At 41.0% G+C, this 18,693-nt stretch overlaps 3 protein-coding genes across 4 annotated transcripts; 2 read left to right on the top strand and 1 right to left on the bottom strand.

The window, feature by feature from the left end:
- Nucleotides 1-5: 5 nt before the first annotated feature.
- dxo (decapping exoribonuclease) lies at nt 6-5,345 on the top strand. Of its 2 annotated transcripts, none has more exons than XM_083779343.1 (7): nt 6-142; nt 1,381-1,833; nt 2,184-2,410; nt 2,598-2,817; nt 3,899-4,034; nt 4,226-4,320; nt 4,800-5,345. In XM_083779343.1, exons 2-7 carry the CDS (start codon nt 1,394-1,396, stop codon nt 4,936-4,938), a joined length of 1,257 nt encoding a protein of 418 aa, XP_083635469.1. In that variant the 5' UTR covers nt 6-142; nt 1,381-1,393; the 3' UTR covers nt 4,939-5,345. The 2 variants fall into 2 exon arrangements, with proteins under 2 accessions (XP_083635469.1, XP_083635470.1); XM_083779344.1 differs by having other exon boundaries at nt 117-202.
- A 978-nt stretch (nt 5,346-6,323) lies between these two features.
- slc25a17l (solute carrier family 25 member 17-like) lies at nt 6,324-11,633 on the bottom strand. The gene is made up of 9 exons (XM_083779704.1): nt 11,340-11,633; nt 10,642-10,702; nt 10,360-10,426; nt 9,928-10,082; nt 9,644-9,760; nt 9,404-9,549; nt 9,083-9,178; nt 8,776-8,858; nt 6,324-8,373 (listed from the first exon to the last, which is right to left on the bottom strand). The coding sequence occupies exons 1-9, from the start codon at nt 11,412-11,414 to the stop codon at nt 8,226-8,228; spliced, it is 948 nt and encodes a 315-aa protein (XP_083635830.1). The 5' UTR covers nt 11,415-11,633; the 3' UTR covers nt 6,324-8,225.
- A 710-nt stretch (nt 11,634-12,343) lies between these two features.
- On the top strand, nt 12,344-14,770 carry anks4b (ankyrin repeat and sterile alpha motif domain containing 4B; the record flags this gene model as incomplete). The annotated part of the gene is made up of 2 exons (XM_083778833.1): nt 12,344-12,504; nt 13,651-14,770. The coding sequence occupies 2 exons, from the start codon at nt 12,344-12,346 to the stop codon at nt 14,768-14,770; spliced, it is 1,281 nt and encodes a 426-aa protein (XP_083634959.1).
- Between the last annotated feature and the right edge of the window lie 3,923 nt (nt 14,771-18,693).

Here is an 18,693-nt window from a genome sequence, read left to right as displayed (position 1 = left end):
GTAATATTGACGTTACGCTGGTCCTCTTCAGGTCAGTGACAGTCCCTATCATCAAGACAAAAAAGATCTTCCCTATGGAGGGCAGCATACGCTTCTGAGACGTACAACAGCCTTCCGGGAATTTAAAAAGACAAAAAAGAAGGTAACAACAGCTACGCTAATAGCTATCTAGCTAAGCTAACTGCTATCCTGCTGGTATCCAGTGAGTCTTTTAATTTAAGAAACCATTCACTCAACCTCGCATAAAATGTCTCTTACTGTCCGGTGATCACGGATGTGCTTCAACGCTACACTAGCAACAATTAAAGTTTGTTTACATTTTCTTCCCTGCAGCTGACGCTTAGCTAGCATGATGCTATAGTATAGCCTAGCCTACTACATTTAAGCATTTTCCACCGGAAATCATAGTAAGAAAATAATGAACACTGGCGAACAAACGTCAGGATAAATAGAGAACAATTTAGTGCTTAAATGAAAAGTTTCATATAAACTAGATTACCAACATAAAACCTAGCGTCTGTCTACTCTAAACAACATGCTATCGAAATTGTATGCATTAAAGATGGAGTGCCGCGTTTTTTCCCCACCATAAAACATGATCACCAGGTATGATTATATAAGGACTATTTCAAAATATTGTACAGTATTTGTTAAAATGTCGTTTTTATGTGGAAATGCCCACCAGTTCATTAAGTTTGCCTGGTGGGTCCGTGGGTGGTGATCCACCAAACTGAAGCCACAGCTGTTGTTTTATGGTAAAGGGGGAGGGGAATCAGGGGATGATATTTTCATTGGCACGTTTGACTGTCAAGGTTTCAGCCTCCAGGAAGAAACCCTAAATACAAAAGGAAGACATCATTGCACATAACAACCACACCACACCAAGGGGTCTAATGAAGTACTGTCACCTCATAAACACATGAAAAAATGTTACGGCATTACATCTTTAAGATGCTTTTTACAGATGACTGCTCTAATAACATTAAAATCTCTTCTCTTAAAGTTTAGAAAATTAATTTAAGAGATCATGCACCACCAAACAATAAAAGTAGGCTACATTAAAATAGTAAAGCTTGTATGTTCTTATAGGAAAGACTTGGTGCGACTCACAGGTTTGTGAGTGACCTGTGTGACCTCCCATTTCTTGGATAGTAGGGATTTGTGTTTGTAGACCCAGGGTCTAAATCAGGGCTGGACAATGGACACCCTTTTTAGGCTTGTGATCTACTTTGCCTTTTACATTGACAGTGAACGTATCCACGACTGACTAATCAGAATGATGCAAACAGAATAAGTCAATCATTTAACATTAATTTAAAAAAGCATGACGTATTCAGTGGGGCAGATAGACTCACAGATTATTTTCTTAATTCTCTTTAGGTCTCCATTAACCATGGACCAACGTCACAGACCCCAGTATCCAAACTCCGGCCAGCAGTCAATTTACAAAAGACATACAGACTCTGAAAGAAGCCAACATGAAAATAAACGCTTGAGGCCAAACCACCCTTCTCCTGCACCTTCCACATCATCATCGCCAACTTTGAGCACCAAAAAGGAGCTCTATGAACGAGACTTTCCTGTTTACAAACAGCCTGTTGAAGTCGGGAGTTTCTCCTTGGACTCTGAACGCAGATTTTTCAATGATGCAAGGAAACTAAGGTACTATGTTGAACCGCAAAGGAGTCCTAATTTTGACCTTCGAGATGGCTACAAGGACCGATTTATAAAACGTGATGATGGGATAAAGGAGAAGCTGGACCACATGTTGCGGTGGATCCAAGCTAACAGGTCCAAGCTTCAGTCAAAGCAGCCTACATCCTCATCCTCATGGTAAGCATTCACCACATAACCTGGTGTCCATATTTTGAGGCAAATCAATTTCTTAAAAAAAATAAAAAAAATACAGGATTGCTTCAACAAGGTTGATCAACAAGGTCGCAACGTGCCACGATGAAATGTGTTTTGAGCTTATAGATAGGCAAATTTGTGTCATATAAAGAAGTTGATAGTGCTTAAGCCGCTAAAATGTTGTGTAAGATATTTGACATAGTAATATGTATACATTTTGTTATTATAGCCTGAATTATCTGTAGGCCTACAGAAAAACCCACATAAAGTAGACTAGGTGGAACTGTGTTGTCTGCTGAGCGTGTTCTTTTATTAACCTCTACTCCTCCCAGTACATTAGGGGTTGACTTTGTGACATGGCGTGGCCACCTGACCAAAGTGCTGACCACACCCTATGAAACACGGGAGGGCTGGCTGCTGGCAGTCACAAGGTTCGGGGGCACCCTGTACATTAGTGAGGTGGAGACCGAGGCTGCACGCAGGGAAAGGGATAATCGCACGGAGAAACATGAGGAGATGATGTACTGGGGATACAAGTTTGAGCAGTACACATGTGCAGGTAGGTAACCGTATACAAATGATCTGTTGTATACTGTGTGCTTCTGTGATGATACTATGATTCTAGGTTATATTAGTTGTTCAGTTGTTCTGTCAGCTGATGAGAAAGTTGGAGAAAACACACCCAAAGCACATAATCAGATGACCTGATGGTATGGTAATACTAACTGACCTTTGCCCATTTGTAGATGACAGCCACAGTTTCCCGGAGCCAGGCGGGGTGGTAAACACCAACGAAGCCTTTTGCACTGTGGTCCAGACCCGATTAGCAGATCACAGACTGTTGTTTTCTGGTGAGGTGGACTGTCGCGACAAAGACCCCAAAGCTCCAGCTCCTCCTGCCTGCTACATTGAGCTGAAGACCTCGGCAGAGATCTCTACTCCCAAACAGCGCAGTAACTTCCACAGGTATTAAACTTGTTGTATTCCACAGGTGTATTATACATTGTTTTTATTATACAGTATATTATATTGTACTGTATGTGCAGTGAAATATTTCCGCACAACATTTCACTGCACATTTAATTTTTTGGAGCCACAAGTAATCTCTAGATCTACGATTGTAGATCAATGATTGTATTTCATATTAGTAGTTTAATTAAATATACACCTTAGTTTATCCACAGAGGCTAAGTATGTTATTTAAATACCGTCCGCATGTTGTTTAGACAGATGCTAGGTTTGAAGTTTACTATCACACTTAATTAGAAGACCACAATGGGAATAAGCTTCACTGTAGGTCTTTATTTGATCCTCTGTGTATGTATGCGTTATGTTATGGAAGTGCTTCCATTTTTTGAGTGGTGCAACCACTCCTTTACTCCCTGCTTGGGTATGAGCACGAAAATAGCATGGTTGTTTTTCACCACCTGTGCACAAACTAACACACACACAAACACACACGCACACGCACATATTAACTGTATATGATTTCGGGTGTGCCAGTACAGTGCAGTGACAGTACAGTACAGTAGAGGGACCCCCACATGGTAACTGTCATTTCTCAACCGTTTCGGACGTGGGGTGGCTTGCCGGAATCGTCTGGAACTTCCGGGGACCCCCACACGGAGTTGCACCACTCACTTCACATGGGTGTGATTTTGTTTTGTAAGCACCAAAGCGGTCTCATGTGCAGACATGTAGTGTGAAAAAAGCTGAATACAATCCAACCCTTGTTGCCCGCTTGTGCGTGCACAAACAAGCACCGGAGCATGCGCGCATCAATTTCACGGGACCGTGCCCACTTGCGTCAATCGCCTGCCTCTCATTGAAAATTAATTACCAAGACGCGTCAGTCGCTTCACGCCTGAAAAGACATTAAGACACTCTAGAAAAGAGCACCTGCTATTTATCTTTATCCTCCATCAAGGGCTTGATCCCATGATGGAGGTATAGCTGTACCTGCTATATATCTAAAATTGTATTTGACAATTTAATCCTTTGTGCTCTGAATGTGTTATTATTATTTTGGTGTCTTTGTGATTCACAGGTTTAAACTGCTTAAGTGGTGGGCCCAGTCCTTCCTCCCCGGAGTACCTCGTGTTGTAGCCGGATTCCGGGATCATGATGGAGTAGTTGTGGCACTTGAGACGTTTCACATTTCCAAAATATCCCATCTTATCAAGGTACGGTACAAGAATTTCAACAAATGCCACACCAAAAGCTTAAGGTTATTGGGAAAGTATCTTCCCGTTACAGAGAATTAACAAACGTTTAACACACAGTCTGTTATGATACATGTTAGTTATTATGAGTAAACCTGTGATATTAACAGACATTAGTTTATAAATGAACTGTGGTCCATCTTATTTTTTAGAATGAGAACAACTGCTGGAGGCCAACAGTATGTATGAACTTCTGCTGCGATTTCCTGTCTTTCGTGAAGAGTGTGGTCAGGGAAGATAATCCCAGGTAATGACAGTAAATGTAATACTGTAATACAATAATAAAACTGCCAGATTTACTAATTAATGGTGGCAGTGGCTCAGGGGTAGAGTGACCGGATAGGAACCGCAAGGTTCCCAGTTCGAACCCAGGCTCCCCAGAGTTAAGGCCCCCACACACTGAGCGCGTTTTTCGGATTTTTAACGGCGTTTCTCCATCGGTTTTCCGAAAAACGCGTCCAGTGTGCAACCACCTTTAGTGTCGAAGTTTCCTTGAGCAAGACTCTGAACCCCTAATTGCTCCTGATGTGCAGGTTGGTGCCTTGCATGGTTTCCTCCGCCACCGGTGTGTGTAAATGGGTGAATGTAATGCACAATCTATGTAAATCGCCTTGGATAAAGGCGCTATATAAATGCACCATTTACCAATGGATTTTATTGTAAAATGCAACTTGGTCAAATATGCTGAACATATAATGTTCTCCTTTGCCGGTCTATTCCCTACAGTGTTGTGTACCTGTTTTCTTGGGAGCCGCATAGAGATGTGACCTACTCAGTCCACAGACACTCCCAGTACTCTTTCCTTCCACACTGGTTTGTAGAGGCCATGAGCAGCACCAACAGTCAAGACTCAAATCATCAATAACCTGTCTTGTCATATGGGGCTCTACCTAGTACTATACCACTTCAACTTGATGTGTCTAAAATAGCCGATCTCCAAGTTCATAACACATCTGTAGATCTGCTTTTTCCACAAAAACAAATTCCTGTCTCAAAGGTTTTGTCATTCTGTGCAGCCATTTTTGCATACATTTGATAACGGACAGGCACAAACAAGCATGAATTTATCTGGTTGTGTCAGGTTTGGATGATTTTCATGCTATTGACCATCCCCAAAAATTATGCATATTTTAAGGTTCAACATTTTAAATAGAATAATGCTCCTGCATATCTCATGTTTGTAAACTCAACTTGTTTTTTTGTATATATCTTTTCAGTTGTACCTTTTAGTTGGGTACTATGTACAGTAAATACATGTTTTTTGGAATTGAACCTTGTCCTAGACTATTTCAAGGGCTAGGCGATAAAATGAGAACCCCTTTTGGTGTTTAAAGCATTATGTTACTTTAGCTATTGAAAAATAGCAGATCTACAAGCTCATAAGGGGGGGGGGGGGGGGGGGGGGGCACTGGAACAACATTTTCAGATGGGTGTCTGTGGCCAAATACAGATAATTCTGGGGGTCTTTCACATGAAAAAAGGTTGAGCACCACTGACAAACATTTTACCCCAAGGTTTAATTTAATTAATTAGAACGCCTTTGATTTGCATATCTTTGTAAAAGCCTATAGTAAGTCCAGAATAATGATCATTTGTTTTATTACCAATTGGTTCCAGTTTACAACAAGCTAACCAACTAAAATAACAAAGTGCCGTAAATTATGAAGAAAATAACTTCAGTTTCAGTCACCAAAGTATTACAATATATTATGCAATGTCAATTGTTACATAAGAGTTGCATGAGGTATTGAAAAGAAAGACATGACTTGCAGTACACACAACACATCGTATAATTAACCAATAGGGTGTAAACTCACAGTATCATTAGCACTTCATAAATTACAATTATATGAATGATTCTCACAATCTTAAAGATACTCCCCTAGTTAACAATCAAAGGAAAGATGGAAGAGCTTAATGAAGAATACTTATCAGTACACGGTCATACTGATCAAAGAGGTATAGTCAGTGGCAGAGATTAAATATTACACAGATTAAACATTAAATGGCTTCAAAGAAGTAGCGGCATTTCATTTTGTTTATGAAATACTTGCAAAGTAGAATAGTGTGCATGAACCTGTTTATCCACTTAAACCATAGCCCAAAGTCCCCCAGGGGTCTATGACCCTGCTCCTTTTTCCCTCTACACCAAATCTTTGCCAAAAAGCTCACAACCCATGATGCATTGTTTGCTTTTTTTCTTTGCTTAATGTTCGTCCTATAATGCAATCAGGGTGGATGTAGTTAAAATCATGAAGGCTGCTGTTTATAATTGGTACAAGGTGGCAATTCTTACAGTGCATGCAGAAGCAGTCATTTCAATTTAGAGTGTGTAAGTGTAAAAAGTGTAAAGAGTAAAGTGTAAAAAAGAATGCCCCTGTCGGGGACTGTCCTTAAGTCAGACCTCCCGTTAGTTACCTGTGCTGCGGGTTACAAATCACCCGTGGCTTCCTGTGAGGTTAGGTTTTGGGATAGTGTTAATTAATAATGGTCGGACTAACGGGAGGTCGAACTAATGCTACCGCCCCTGTCAACCCCCCCTACCCCTCCCTTAAATTCTCCAAGTATATTTAAATCTACATTTTGTCATTTAGAATATATAAAAAAAAATGTTCAAATCAAAATGTACATTCATTAATCAGAATTTTCACATTTGTGCAATCAAACTTTTTTGGAAACAGACCAAGAAGAATATGCTACAGCCCTTTAGGCACACAGTATGTCATCAAAAGAAAACTAGTACTTCTTTGCCTGCAACTGTTATAATATATCTAACTTGCACGTAACACTGACTGCTTTTGTAAACAGAAAATGACCTGGCGTATATGTTAAGAGGTTACAGTACTCTGATGTACTGTATATATGAGCTGCAAACGTAAGACATTTGATCAAAGTTGTAGTGGCTTCATTATATCAAGGCAATGTCCTAAACTGTCTTGCTGCAAGGAAATTAGGAAAATAGGACTCCACTGGTCATTCATTGCATGAAACCTAAGTTGCACCAGAAAAACACATGGTAATTCGTCCAATATAATGGGCTGATCAACCAACTACGGTACCTTCAAAGTTTAGATCAGCGGTTCTCAAAGTGGGGTCCAAGAACCCTCAGGGTTCTTCAGGGGGTTCTACACTCTCAGATTGCATGGGTCCTTGAAATTAAACAGTTTGAGAACCACTGTTTTAGATGAAACAGTACATAATCTCAAATCTATGATTTGCCTTAGGCACCAATCTTCAATATTACAGCTGAGGAATCATTTACAAGCTCCCACACAATGAGATGGTTTCTATGCTAAATGTTGACAGCGGTCCTAAAGCACAGTCCAGTACCGTAGAAGAGGTCTTGCAATTCAAGCATTTTGTATTAATTGCACTTATCTGAATTTATCTGTCAAAGTAGCCCTACTGAATTAGAAGAACCACAAACAACCAAGGAAAGAGAATAAGATACTCACCAGTTTGAGGACAAATGTTATCTACTTAGGCACTGGGAGAGGTTAATATTAGTGTCAAACCATTCCACCTTTGGTTATGGTTAACAGCCCACCTTTGGTTATGGAATATATGAGCAGTCACCAATCCCAATTTTCAATAACCACTGCTTTAACCACTTAAACCCTATATGAGTATGACGAATAGCAAAAATAGCCAATCGTCAAGCTTGTACTGCAACTACAAATTGTAAAAAAGAATTAACACAGCAGGGTTAATGTGGTTAAAACAAATTTGTAAAATTACATGTCGAGCCATGTTGGACATGTTTTACACTGTAAACCCTGTAGCTACGCAGACTCAGTGGCCCCTTTTCCACTGTGGTTGAACTGGTTCCGTTCAGATCCCTAAAAGTTGGTTCGGAACTGGAATAAAAAAAATTGTCTTGCCCTGATGTGGGAACCAAAGTGGGTGTGTCACTATTCAAGTTGGAAGATGCAGAACTGTAGCCTGGTCCCAGCCCTGAATTGCTAGCCACGCCCATTAAAATGGACATGGATATAAACCATCATAAAAATTAAATAAAGAACAGAATCGGTTCTTTTGGTGGAAAAGGGGCCAGAGATGAGGCCTCACAGTTCTCTGGGCCAAGGCTGTGCTCAGTATAACTACTGTACAACTGCACGTTTGAGGTAAAATTATGTAAGGAGTGCAGTGATCTCACTGCTTCAATTTCTTGTTGAGGCCCATGAGCTTGAACGTGGCTGCAGTGATCTTCTCATAGATCACAAACATGAGGGCAGCTGTCAGTACCGTCTGTAACAGCTTCGCTTCCAGGCCTTTGTATAAGCCGAAAAAACCATGCCTCCTGTCATAGAGAGAGAAAAGAAATGGATAAGCAATATAACACACCCAGAGCCCAATGTGTGTTGAGTTTTACTATTAGTATAGTTTAAAAAAACATTTGAATGCAGGTCTGAACCTTTTGCAAATTATGTTCACAAATGTGTAAAGCAATACAACAAGAGACATCCTAATTGTAGGATATACGTAGGCCTATATTTATTTAAACACATTTTGAGGTAGGCTATATAGAAGGGGCATTCAATGCTCCATTACCACATGGATTGCTCATTTCAGCTTGAGCAACATTTTGATTTAGAATCAGTTAAAGTGATGTCGAGCGACTCCAGTCCAATTTATATTTTGAATACATGTTTCAATGTGGAATATTTGTTCACAGCCCTAGTAGTTACAGTACATGACTCACTTGATTCTGTCCATCAACAGGTCGATGACATTGCGCAGGCTTGCTAATGCTCCACCTTTGCCATCACCTTTGTACTGGCCAAACTAGTGAGAGAGCAGATACAGATTCATTTATAGCCTGGACATACAAAGGTTTACTCCTGACGGGCTCAGATGCAATTTCCCATATTATTGAGAACACCAACACGTTTCATCAGATTTAATCTGCTCTGAGACAGGCTGTTGCTGAAACATTTCTTTTATCTCATGTTTAAATGTTGATCAGATTGTACTTGTAGGTGCGGGAAGGATGCACTTCAAATATTCACCCTTAAGACGGCCTGAACAGTCTGAAGTGGATATGTTGCTGTGGTAGCAACGGCCTTAGCAATAGCTCCAATAAGAAAGATCTCTGCTGAGGATATCTGTGGGAAAGACAAATGACATAATGACAATGACACGGTGTAAGCTTGTAGATCTGCTATTATCGCTGTAAGACCCAAATATAAATAATGCTTAAGATCACATAAGCCCTATATAATTTATTTAATATAAATATAAATATCTAATTCTAGCCAATCTAGAAGCTCTGTTATGATAAAAAAAAAAGTCAGAAATATTTGGAAATCGTCTCCACCCCATCAGCTCACCTTCCTCCCACTATTACCAGCCCTCCTCTTCATGGCCTCGTAGAACATGAACTGTACAGCCGGGTTGAACACCAGCACCAGAGAGGGCAGGGTGCCATTCCACAGGGTGCCCAAACCCTCCTTGTCTATGATCTGGGAGAAGGCATCTGAAGGGACATTCACACATGACATGGTTCGACAACAGCATGTTCTTCAAAAAGGAGCTTTTGAATTCTGACACAAACACACATACTTGCATACCGAATATGCCCTTGTAATGCGTCTGCTGGAGGTCTTCATTTCTGAACTTCGCCCCCTGCAGCTTCAGCCGAGTATTGACAACCCACATTGGGGTGGTCAGGATCACGTTCACTGCGCCTGAATTGAGAATAATATTAATTTAAAAAAAAGAGTAATATCATAAACTTTACTTATCCACAACAGCAACATGTGAGCTTATAGATCGCCCTATATTTTGAAACATGCCTAAAATGTCATGTCTAAAATATGGACACCAGGTTGAAAGCCAATAAAGTGCTACATACCTGCTATGACGCCCATGAGCAGGTCTTTGCTTGGTCGGGACTTGCCCTGGCCAGACAATACCAATTTCTTCAGTGTGTTGAAGGTGTAGAAGTAGACAAAGTTGGAGCAGCAAAGACTGGAAATAACTGGGAACCAGCCCCTGTATAGTGCCACACTGGCAGGGGGAAGAAAAGAGTATAATTTGAATGACTCAGCTCAGAAGCCAATTTAATGGCACAAAGCCTGTATCCCGTATTGAAATATTAATATGCGGCATTGAATTTGTTGATTGTATATGATCAAGTCAGTGGTGATTTGTGCTTTCATTGGAGCAACAGCAATTCCAAACCCAGGGCAAACTAAGCTATACAACAGCAGTGCAAACCAAGGGCATAACCTTGACAATAAAAACAACCCAGCTGGTTATAGGATAGTATGACAACACCACTTACAGGCCTTCTTCCTTTGCTATCTCAGACAAGATAACTGGGGTAGATTTAGATTTGCGATTCTCATCCACTGAAAGAAAAGATATATGTATCACTGACAAGACGGAAGATGTACCATCTTTAAAAAAAAAGAGTGATACAAATTACAAAGTTGCCCAGAGAATAGTTCAATGACCATGGTATTGTTGTAGCATACACAGGAAACTCTGGGACCCTAGTTTAGAGTTCAAAGTCATTTTCAGTCAGCTCTGTCCATTCTGATAATAAGACAAGAGTCCAACTCACCCTGGAGTCGGATCCTGGCTGTATCCAAAGGAAAGAAGACGCTCATTGCAGTCACACTGCCCTATTAGGGACCAATGCATTGTGTTAAAGTAACATGCACATAACATGCATGTTGCTTGTATGCTTTATGTTTCGCATGCCAAATCAGCCACAGCACACACGATTAAAATGTAACGGTAGGGGTAAGTGATATTTTTTGGTAAAACATATATATATTTATTTCCTTTTAAGGTTAAATCACTATATTCTGATAGTAATCATTGCTATAGACTGTTTGTTCAGCTCTTTAATAAACATAAAATACATTTTCAGGTATGTGACAAAATGTCAGCCAATCAGGAGAGAGTAGCTATTCATGAGCTTACAGTTTTACAGTGTTCCAGTTACAAATGTGTCTGCTCATTTCTTTGTGCCATCACTTAAGTTACAATTCCACCTGTTTACTGTATCCTGGCTGCGTTCTCTGTCCTGATTGGATGAAATTGGTATCCCAGACCAGTTTCAGTTTCTGAAAATGCACTTTCTGTTTAATAAAAAGCTGGAGAGAACAAACTGTACTGAACAAACAAGTCTATAGCAATGAGTACCATCACAACATAGAGCTTTTTAACAATTATTTTAACCAACGAAAATAATTTACACTACCTTTAACTTTAAGCTGCTGATATGATATTACATTAGTGAATTGTTTTGCCTACCACTGCTCCAGCCACAGCATGGACCAGAGTCTCATAGGACAGAAGGCCCACAGCCAAGCCACCGTTGTCAGACATCTCTGCTGCTGCACCTTCTCCACCACGGAAGACCAAACTATGCGAAACCAAGAAGACCCAACTAGTGTTCCAACTTCGAGGGCAGGGCGGTCACTCCGGGCAGGCTGGTCTGGGAATGTCAAACGGCTGTCCCTGTCATTTCATGGTGTTATCGACAAGAAAGCACGTTGTTATGTTAATAGTGCAGTCATAAACTGAAAGCAACACAACCCGGCTTACATTTCCTTCCTGAGTCTTACCGTATTTCTGGTTCGCGTGTTTATGGTTCCCACTGCCTGCCCGCCCTCAGATAAAAGGCGACATCACCACCTACTGCAAGGGAGTACATTTCAGTGCTGGTGTGAAAGGAAATAAAAAATAAATAAATAAAAAGTTCGTGGATCGAGGCTTCAGTCAGTCAGAGAGGTGATGATGGCTGATGATGACTGTCTGGGAAGAGAACAGCAAAACGCCCAAACAGACAGCAATGTGTTTTATTAATGTCATAAATTAATGTTTACTGTTTAGGCTGCATATTGATTTGTTTACTAAATGTGTGTTATTGTTCAATGTTCTGTTTTAATACGCACATGTCCAGGAACTGCAGACTGACAAATGAATTAAACAAATTAACAAAATGCGATTTCAAATCGATTGACAAGCTAAGACTTTACCACAAAAGTTGGTCGATCGACATGAAAAAGATGAGATGTGTCATGATGTGGCGGTGGCTGTCATGGCCTGGATTTGGACTTTGATTATTTTTTATGGCGACGTGCTATGTTGACGCCCAGAGCTCATTTGGGTCTCCAGTCTCCACTGAGTGCGCAACTTATGCGAGTATTGGGTGAGGGGAAGATAAATGCCCTATTTCTTTTAGCTGCCGTGTGTAAACGTCATATCCATTTTATTTGTTTTATTTATAGTTTATTATTTGCCAAATCTTCAGTATGTCTAGATACCATAAAGCAGCTATTGATGGTTACTTAGACCTCTTGAAAGAGGCCACCAGAAACGACCTGAACGCTCGGGATGAGGATGGGATGACACCAACTTTATTGGCTGCTTTCCACGGACATGTCGATGCTCTTCAGCTGATCAGTAGTAGAGGGTGAGTACTAGACTTTATATTAACATCTAGCCTTGGACTATAGCCTTGTGTCGATTTGATTGTCAATTGTAGAAGAGATAGGCTTAATACAAATGTGAGATGTGACACTGTGACATGTCAGAATATATATATATATATTTTTTTCTTCTTTCCTTTCATCTGCAAACTGTTAATAAATACTTCAATCAATCAATCAATCAATCCCTGTGCTAGGCCATAGGCACGTTAATCCATGCAAAAACAGAGGTCTACATAATCTATGAAAATTCAAATGCATGTTTAGCAATTTATAGTGTAAGAAATGTAATGGCCTCCCAATTAGGCTCCCAATAAGACACACACACATAAGACACACACACACACACACACACACACACACACACACACACACACACACACACACACACAGTATAATATAGTTGATCAAGGAGCAAAGGTTGGCTTTATAGTTTATTGGCATGCTATCTTGATCCTTGTGTCTTCAATATTGTAAATTGGTCATAGTAGCCTGCCCAACTTCTGTCCAAACTTGCTGCTGTTATGTATGGTCCTGTTTAGACAGCCAAATGCAGCCAAAGCAATTCTGTAAAACAATAGAGCTTTTATCCCGCCCTACCCCCACCGACCCTCTCTCCCTCAATATGACCAGCTATAGCACAGCATTTGCAAGTGAGATTAGAACCATCTCAGAGGTTCAGTAAAGATGAAACTTTTAGAAATGTAATTGGAACAATTTCATTTATATCTTCTTATCCGTGCCCATCAAAATACTCTCTCTCCGATTAAGGATTACCAGCATGGCACAATAGCTTGCAAATTGCGTTTTAACGGTTTTATGACATGCAGTTGCTGTGTTACTGCAATCAAGACATTTATTGCCATGCATGATGAGGGAACATGGGAGGACTTTAATTCTTAATAGCTTACCAATTAACCACAGAAATGGTTGCTGTTTCATGTGTGTAGTTTCAGTATTTAGGAAATGTAGTTAATTTGTTACACATTAATGATGCTTTACGTAATTCCATTGTTATTATTGCTTTCCTGTGTCATGAAAACCCACTTTAACCTCTGTTAATACACTACACTAAATGTACCATAAAAATAATACTAAATTGTCAAAACTAAATGTTTTGTGTCACACAGAGGGGACCCAGACAAGAGCGACATATGGGGAAACACGCCATTGCACCATGCTGCCACTAATGGCCACATGCACATCCTCAGCTTCCTCGTTAATTTTGGTGCCAACCTCTTTGCCTTAGACAATGAATTCCACACAGCTATGGACGTTGCAGCATCACGTGACCGCATGGACTGTGTGCGCTACCTGGATGCTGCAGCCTCACAGCAGACAATTCAGAACGCCAAGAAGGTTGCCAATGCGAAGCGTGAGGCCACCAAAGAGGCAGAGAAACGCGTGAACATGTGCGAGAAGGTCAAGAAGAGACACCAGAGCAAGATGGATAAAATGTACCGCGGAACAGGCGATGATGGGTCTGTTTCAGAGGCCAGCATGGCATCTTCACTCTCTGTCCGTGGTGTCAATGAGCAGTTTTCCAAGATTATCGCTTCAGACAAATCTGGCTCCCTCACTGCCAGATTTAAGGGCACACTGCAGAATAAATTTGGCAAGAAGAATAAAGGTACAATGTTGAGACCAGGGGGAGATGGGAACGTCATTTTCCTTAAGCAAGAGAATGGAACACAAGGTGAACCAGAGTTTGTGGACGTCTTCAGTGAGCAGGATGAGCATGAGTCCAATGAGAGTGGGGTGCGGAGGACAGCAGGGGACGATGATGACCCTGGCCAAACCACACAGTCTATCTTCAATCGACCCGGTCTTGGAGGTCTGGTCTTCATGAACACGCTGGGTCTGGAGTCTGATGACATACCCAGTGGTGCCAATGAAAACCTTGGCTACCTTGTGCAGAACGAGTTGTATGACACTCATGGAGATGACACAGAGTTTCAAGATGACAGTGATGCTGTACTGCCTTGGAACCAAGAAGACCTGGGATTTGATGACGAGGATTATGAAGACACCTCTCCTTTGGAGACCTTCCTGTCTGCAATTTCCTTGCCTGAATTTGCCCTGGCTTTCAGCCGTGAGCAGCTGGATCTCGAAGCCCTCATGCTTTGCTCTGATGAAGACCTCAAAGGCATTCGCATCCAGCTGGGGCCCAGGAAGAAGATCCTGGAAGCTGCTAACCGCAGAAAGGATGCATTGCAGCGTCCTGGTCAAATGAAGGACACCAGCCTTTGATCAAACAAAATAGTGAGAGTCATTAGGATGAGTTGATAGTTCCCTGCAATATTTGAATATTTGAGTGAATTATACATCAAAAGTGCGCCATCCTCCAAGAGAATATCTATCTATCTATCTATCTATCTATCTATCTATCTATCTATCTATCTATCTATCTATCTATCTATCTATCTATCTATCTATCTATCTATCTATCTATCTATCTATCTATCTATCTATCTATCCATCCATCCATCCATCCATCCATCCATCCATCCATCCATCCATCCATCCATCCATCCATCCATCCATCCATCCATCCATCCATCCATCCATCCATCCATCCATCCATCCTTCCTTCTTTCCTTCCTTCCTTCCTTCCTTCCTTTTATAAATGCATCATGTCTCTGTACGACACCCCCACAGGGAGTGCAGTGCCCGGTGTCAAGTCAGTCGGACCCACGGTTGTCCAGAACCGCCACAAAAGGCCTCTGCCCGGGCTCTGGACATGGGGCCCCTGCCCAGGGTCCATATATCGTTAGCCTCATAGGATAAATGCCTAAGTCATTTTTTGGCGAAATTGAGATTTCTGCATACAGGTGATCTCCTGGGGCTGCTGCATCGTTCTGGATCATCGCCTATGTCCTCAGCCAATCACAAAGCTCACAATCTTCAAAAATGATGATCTGCCTAAGTCACTTGTGTGATTTGAGCATTTTTACGTTGCCGCCTAACTCACTTTGTGTGACTTGGGCATTTTTACATTGCATACACAGCAAACAACAGTTACTCTAATAGACCCCCAGGTGTTTAGTATGGAGTTAACATTACTCTAACAGACCCCCAGGTGTTTAGTATGGAGTTAACATTACTCTAATAGACCCCCAGGTGTTTAGTATGGAGTTAACATTACTCTAATAGACCCCCAGGTGTTCTGTATGGAGTTAACATTACTCTAATAGACCCCAGGTGTTTAGTATGGAGTTAACATCACTCTAATAGACCCCCAGGTGTTTAGTATGTAGTTAACATTACTCTAACAGACCCCCAGGTGTTTAGTATGGAGTTAACATTACTCTAACAGACCCCCAGGTGGTTAGTATGGAGTTAACATCACTCTAATAGACCCCCAGGTGTTTAGTATGGAGTTAACATTACTCTAATAGACCCCCAGGTGTTTAGTATGGAGTTAACATTACTCTAATAGACCCCCAGGTGTTTAGTATGGAGTTAACATCACTCTAATAGACCCCCAGGTGTTTAGTATGGAGTTAACATCACTCTAATAGACCCCCAGGTGTTTAGTATGGAGTTAACATCACTCTAATAGACCCCCAGGTGTTCTGTATGGAGTTAACATTACTCTAACAGACCCCCAGGTGTTTAGTATGGAGTTAACATTACTCTAACAGACTCCCAGGTGTTTAGTATGGAGTTAACATTACTCTAATAGACCCCCAGGTGTTCTGTATGGAGTTAACATTACTCTAACAGACCCCCAGGTGTTTAGTATGGAGTTAACATCACTCTAATAGACCCCCAGGTGTTTAGTATGGAGTTAACATCACTCTAATAGACCCCCAGGTGTTCTGTATGGAGTTAACATTACTCTAACAGACCCCCAGGTGTTTAGTATGGAGTTAACATTACTCTAACAGACCCCCAGGTGTTTAGTATGGAGTTAACATCACTCTAATAGACCCCCAGGTGTTCTGTATGGAGTTAACATTACTCTAACAGACCCCAAGGTGTTTAGTATGGAGTTAACATTACTCTAATAGACCCCCAGGTGTTTAGTATGGAGTTAACATCACTCTAATAGACCCCCAGGTGTTCTGTATGGAGTTAACATTACTCTAACAGACCCCCAGGTGTTTAGTATGGAGTTAACATTACTCTAATAGACCCCCAGGTGTTTAGTATGGAGTTAACATCACTCTAATAGACCCCCAGGTGTTCTGTATGGAGTTAACATTACTCTAATAGACCCCCAGGTGTTCTGTATGGAGTTAACATTACTCTAACAGACCCCCAGGTGTTTAGTATGGAGTTAACATCACTCTAATATACCCCCAGGTGTTCTGTATGGAGTTAACATTACTCTAACAGACCCCCAGGTGTTTAGTATGGAGTTAACATCACTCTAATAGACCCCCAGGTGTTCTGTATGGAGTTAACATTACTCTAACAGACCCCCAGGTGTTTAGTATGGAGTTAACATTACTCTAATAGACCCCCAGGTGTTTAGTATGGAGTTAACATTACTCTAATAGACCCCCAGGTGTTTAGTATGGAGTTAACATCACTCTAATAGACCCCCAGGTGTTCTGTATGGAGTTAACATTACTCTAACAGACCCCCAGGTGTTTAGTATGGAGTTAACATTACTCTAATAGACCCCCAGGTGTTTAGTATGGAGTTAACATCACTCTAATAGACCCCCAGGTGTTCTGTATGGAGTTAACATTACTCTAACAGACCCCCAGGTGTTTAGTATGGAGTTAACATTACTCTAATAGACCCCCAAGTGTTTAGTATGGAGTTAACATCACTCTAATAGACCCCCAGGTGTTTAGTATGGAGTTAACATCACTCTAATAGACCCCCAGGTGTTTAGTATGGAGTTAACATCACTCTAATAGACCCCCAGGTGTTTAGTATGGAGTTAACATTACTCTAATAGACCCCCAGGTGTTTAGTATGGAGTTAACATTACTCTAATAGACCCCCAGGTGTTTAGTATGGTAACATCACTCTAATAGACCCCCAGGTGTTTAGTATGGAGTTAACATCACTCTAATAGACCCCCAGGTGTTTAGTATGGAGTTAACATCACTCTAATAGACCCCCAGGTGTTTAGTATGGAGTTAACATTACTCTAATAGACCCCCAGGTGTTTAGTATGGAGTTAACATCACTCTAATAGACCCCCAGGTGTTTAGTAGACATGTATTAAAAAATGCCTAAGTCACAGATTATTTTCTTGAAAATGGCCTAAGTCACTTTTTTTTGTTATGGAATGACTCTCATGTTTATCTTTTTGTAAAAAACATTTTGTTAACCCCTCAGGAAACCATTGTAAAAATCTGCATTAAAAACTCTTACATACTTGCGAGAAAATGTGTTTTTCCTTATTATCCGAAAATCATAAAAAATGACTTATGCATTTATCCTATGAGGCTAACGATATGGAGCTGGCCTGTTCTGACATCACAACACTCCATATTTGGGCATGCCTGACACAGAACTCTATAGGAATAAAGGGACACAGAGAGACAGATACAGAAATCTCCATAAAAGGGACACAGACAGATGGGTGGAACTCTGACACAGCATGGATCTCCAACTTCCATCGTTACTGACTCTGTGCTCTACAGCCGGGCACCGGCCTATAGTAGTTTTAATTAACCATGTATTTTTATGAAATATAGCCACACATATTGTCGTGCAGGCAAGATTGTATATGAATTGTATATGAAAAATATTCTGAGTGATTCTGTTGTGTTACTGAATGAGACTAAATTGGCTAAAATAGGTGTGAGTGTGACTTATATAAATGATTAACAGCATACATATAGTTACGTATGGGTTTCGCACACTGAAAGTATAGCAAACTAGAAAAAGTGCCCTTCTGGGCACAGGTCTCCACCAGGTTATCCACAGATCCGTGCAGTTAGAGGTAAAAACACTTTTCGGCCAGTTATAGCGCCACCTTGAGGCTGAGTTGAAATTGTTCATGTGGCATTTCGTCCTCGGCCTAGTGGGAATGTGCGTGCACAATTTCACGGAAATCACGCGATGTGTTCATGATTTGCAGCATTTTGTTTGAAACTGAGCACTCCTGTGAACTTTGGAAGCCAATCTTAACCAATCAGGATGGAGTCTGAGAAATCTGAAAGACCCGTTTCGTTGAATGGCTCTAGAGAGACTGTGTACTAATT

This window comes from Protomyctophum parallelum, assembly GCF_964188405.1.
Source record: "Protomyctophum parallelum genome assembly, chromosome: 13".
NCBI classification, from domain to species: domain Eukaryota; kingdom Metazoa; phylum Chordata; class Actinopteri; order Myctophiformes; family Myctophidae; genus Protomyctophum; species Protomyctophum parallelum.
The sequence above is the reverse complement of the archived record's forward strand: the minus strand, read 5'-3'. Positions and strand labels throughout refer to the sequence as shown.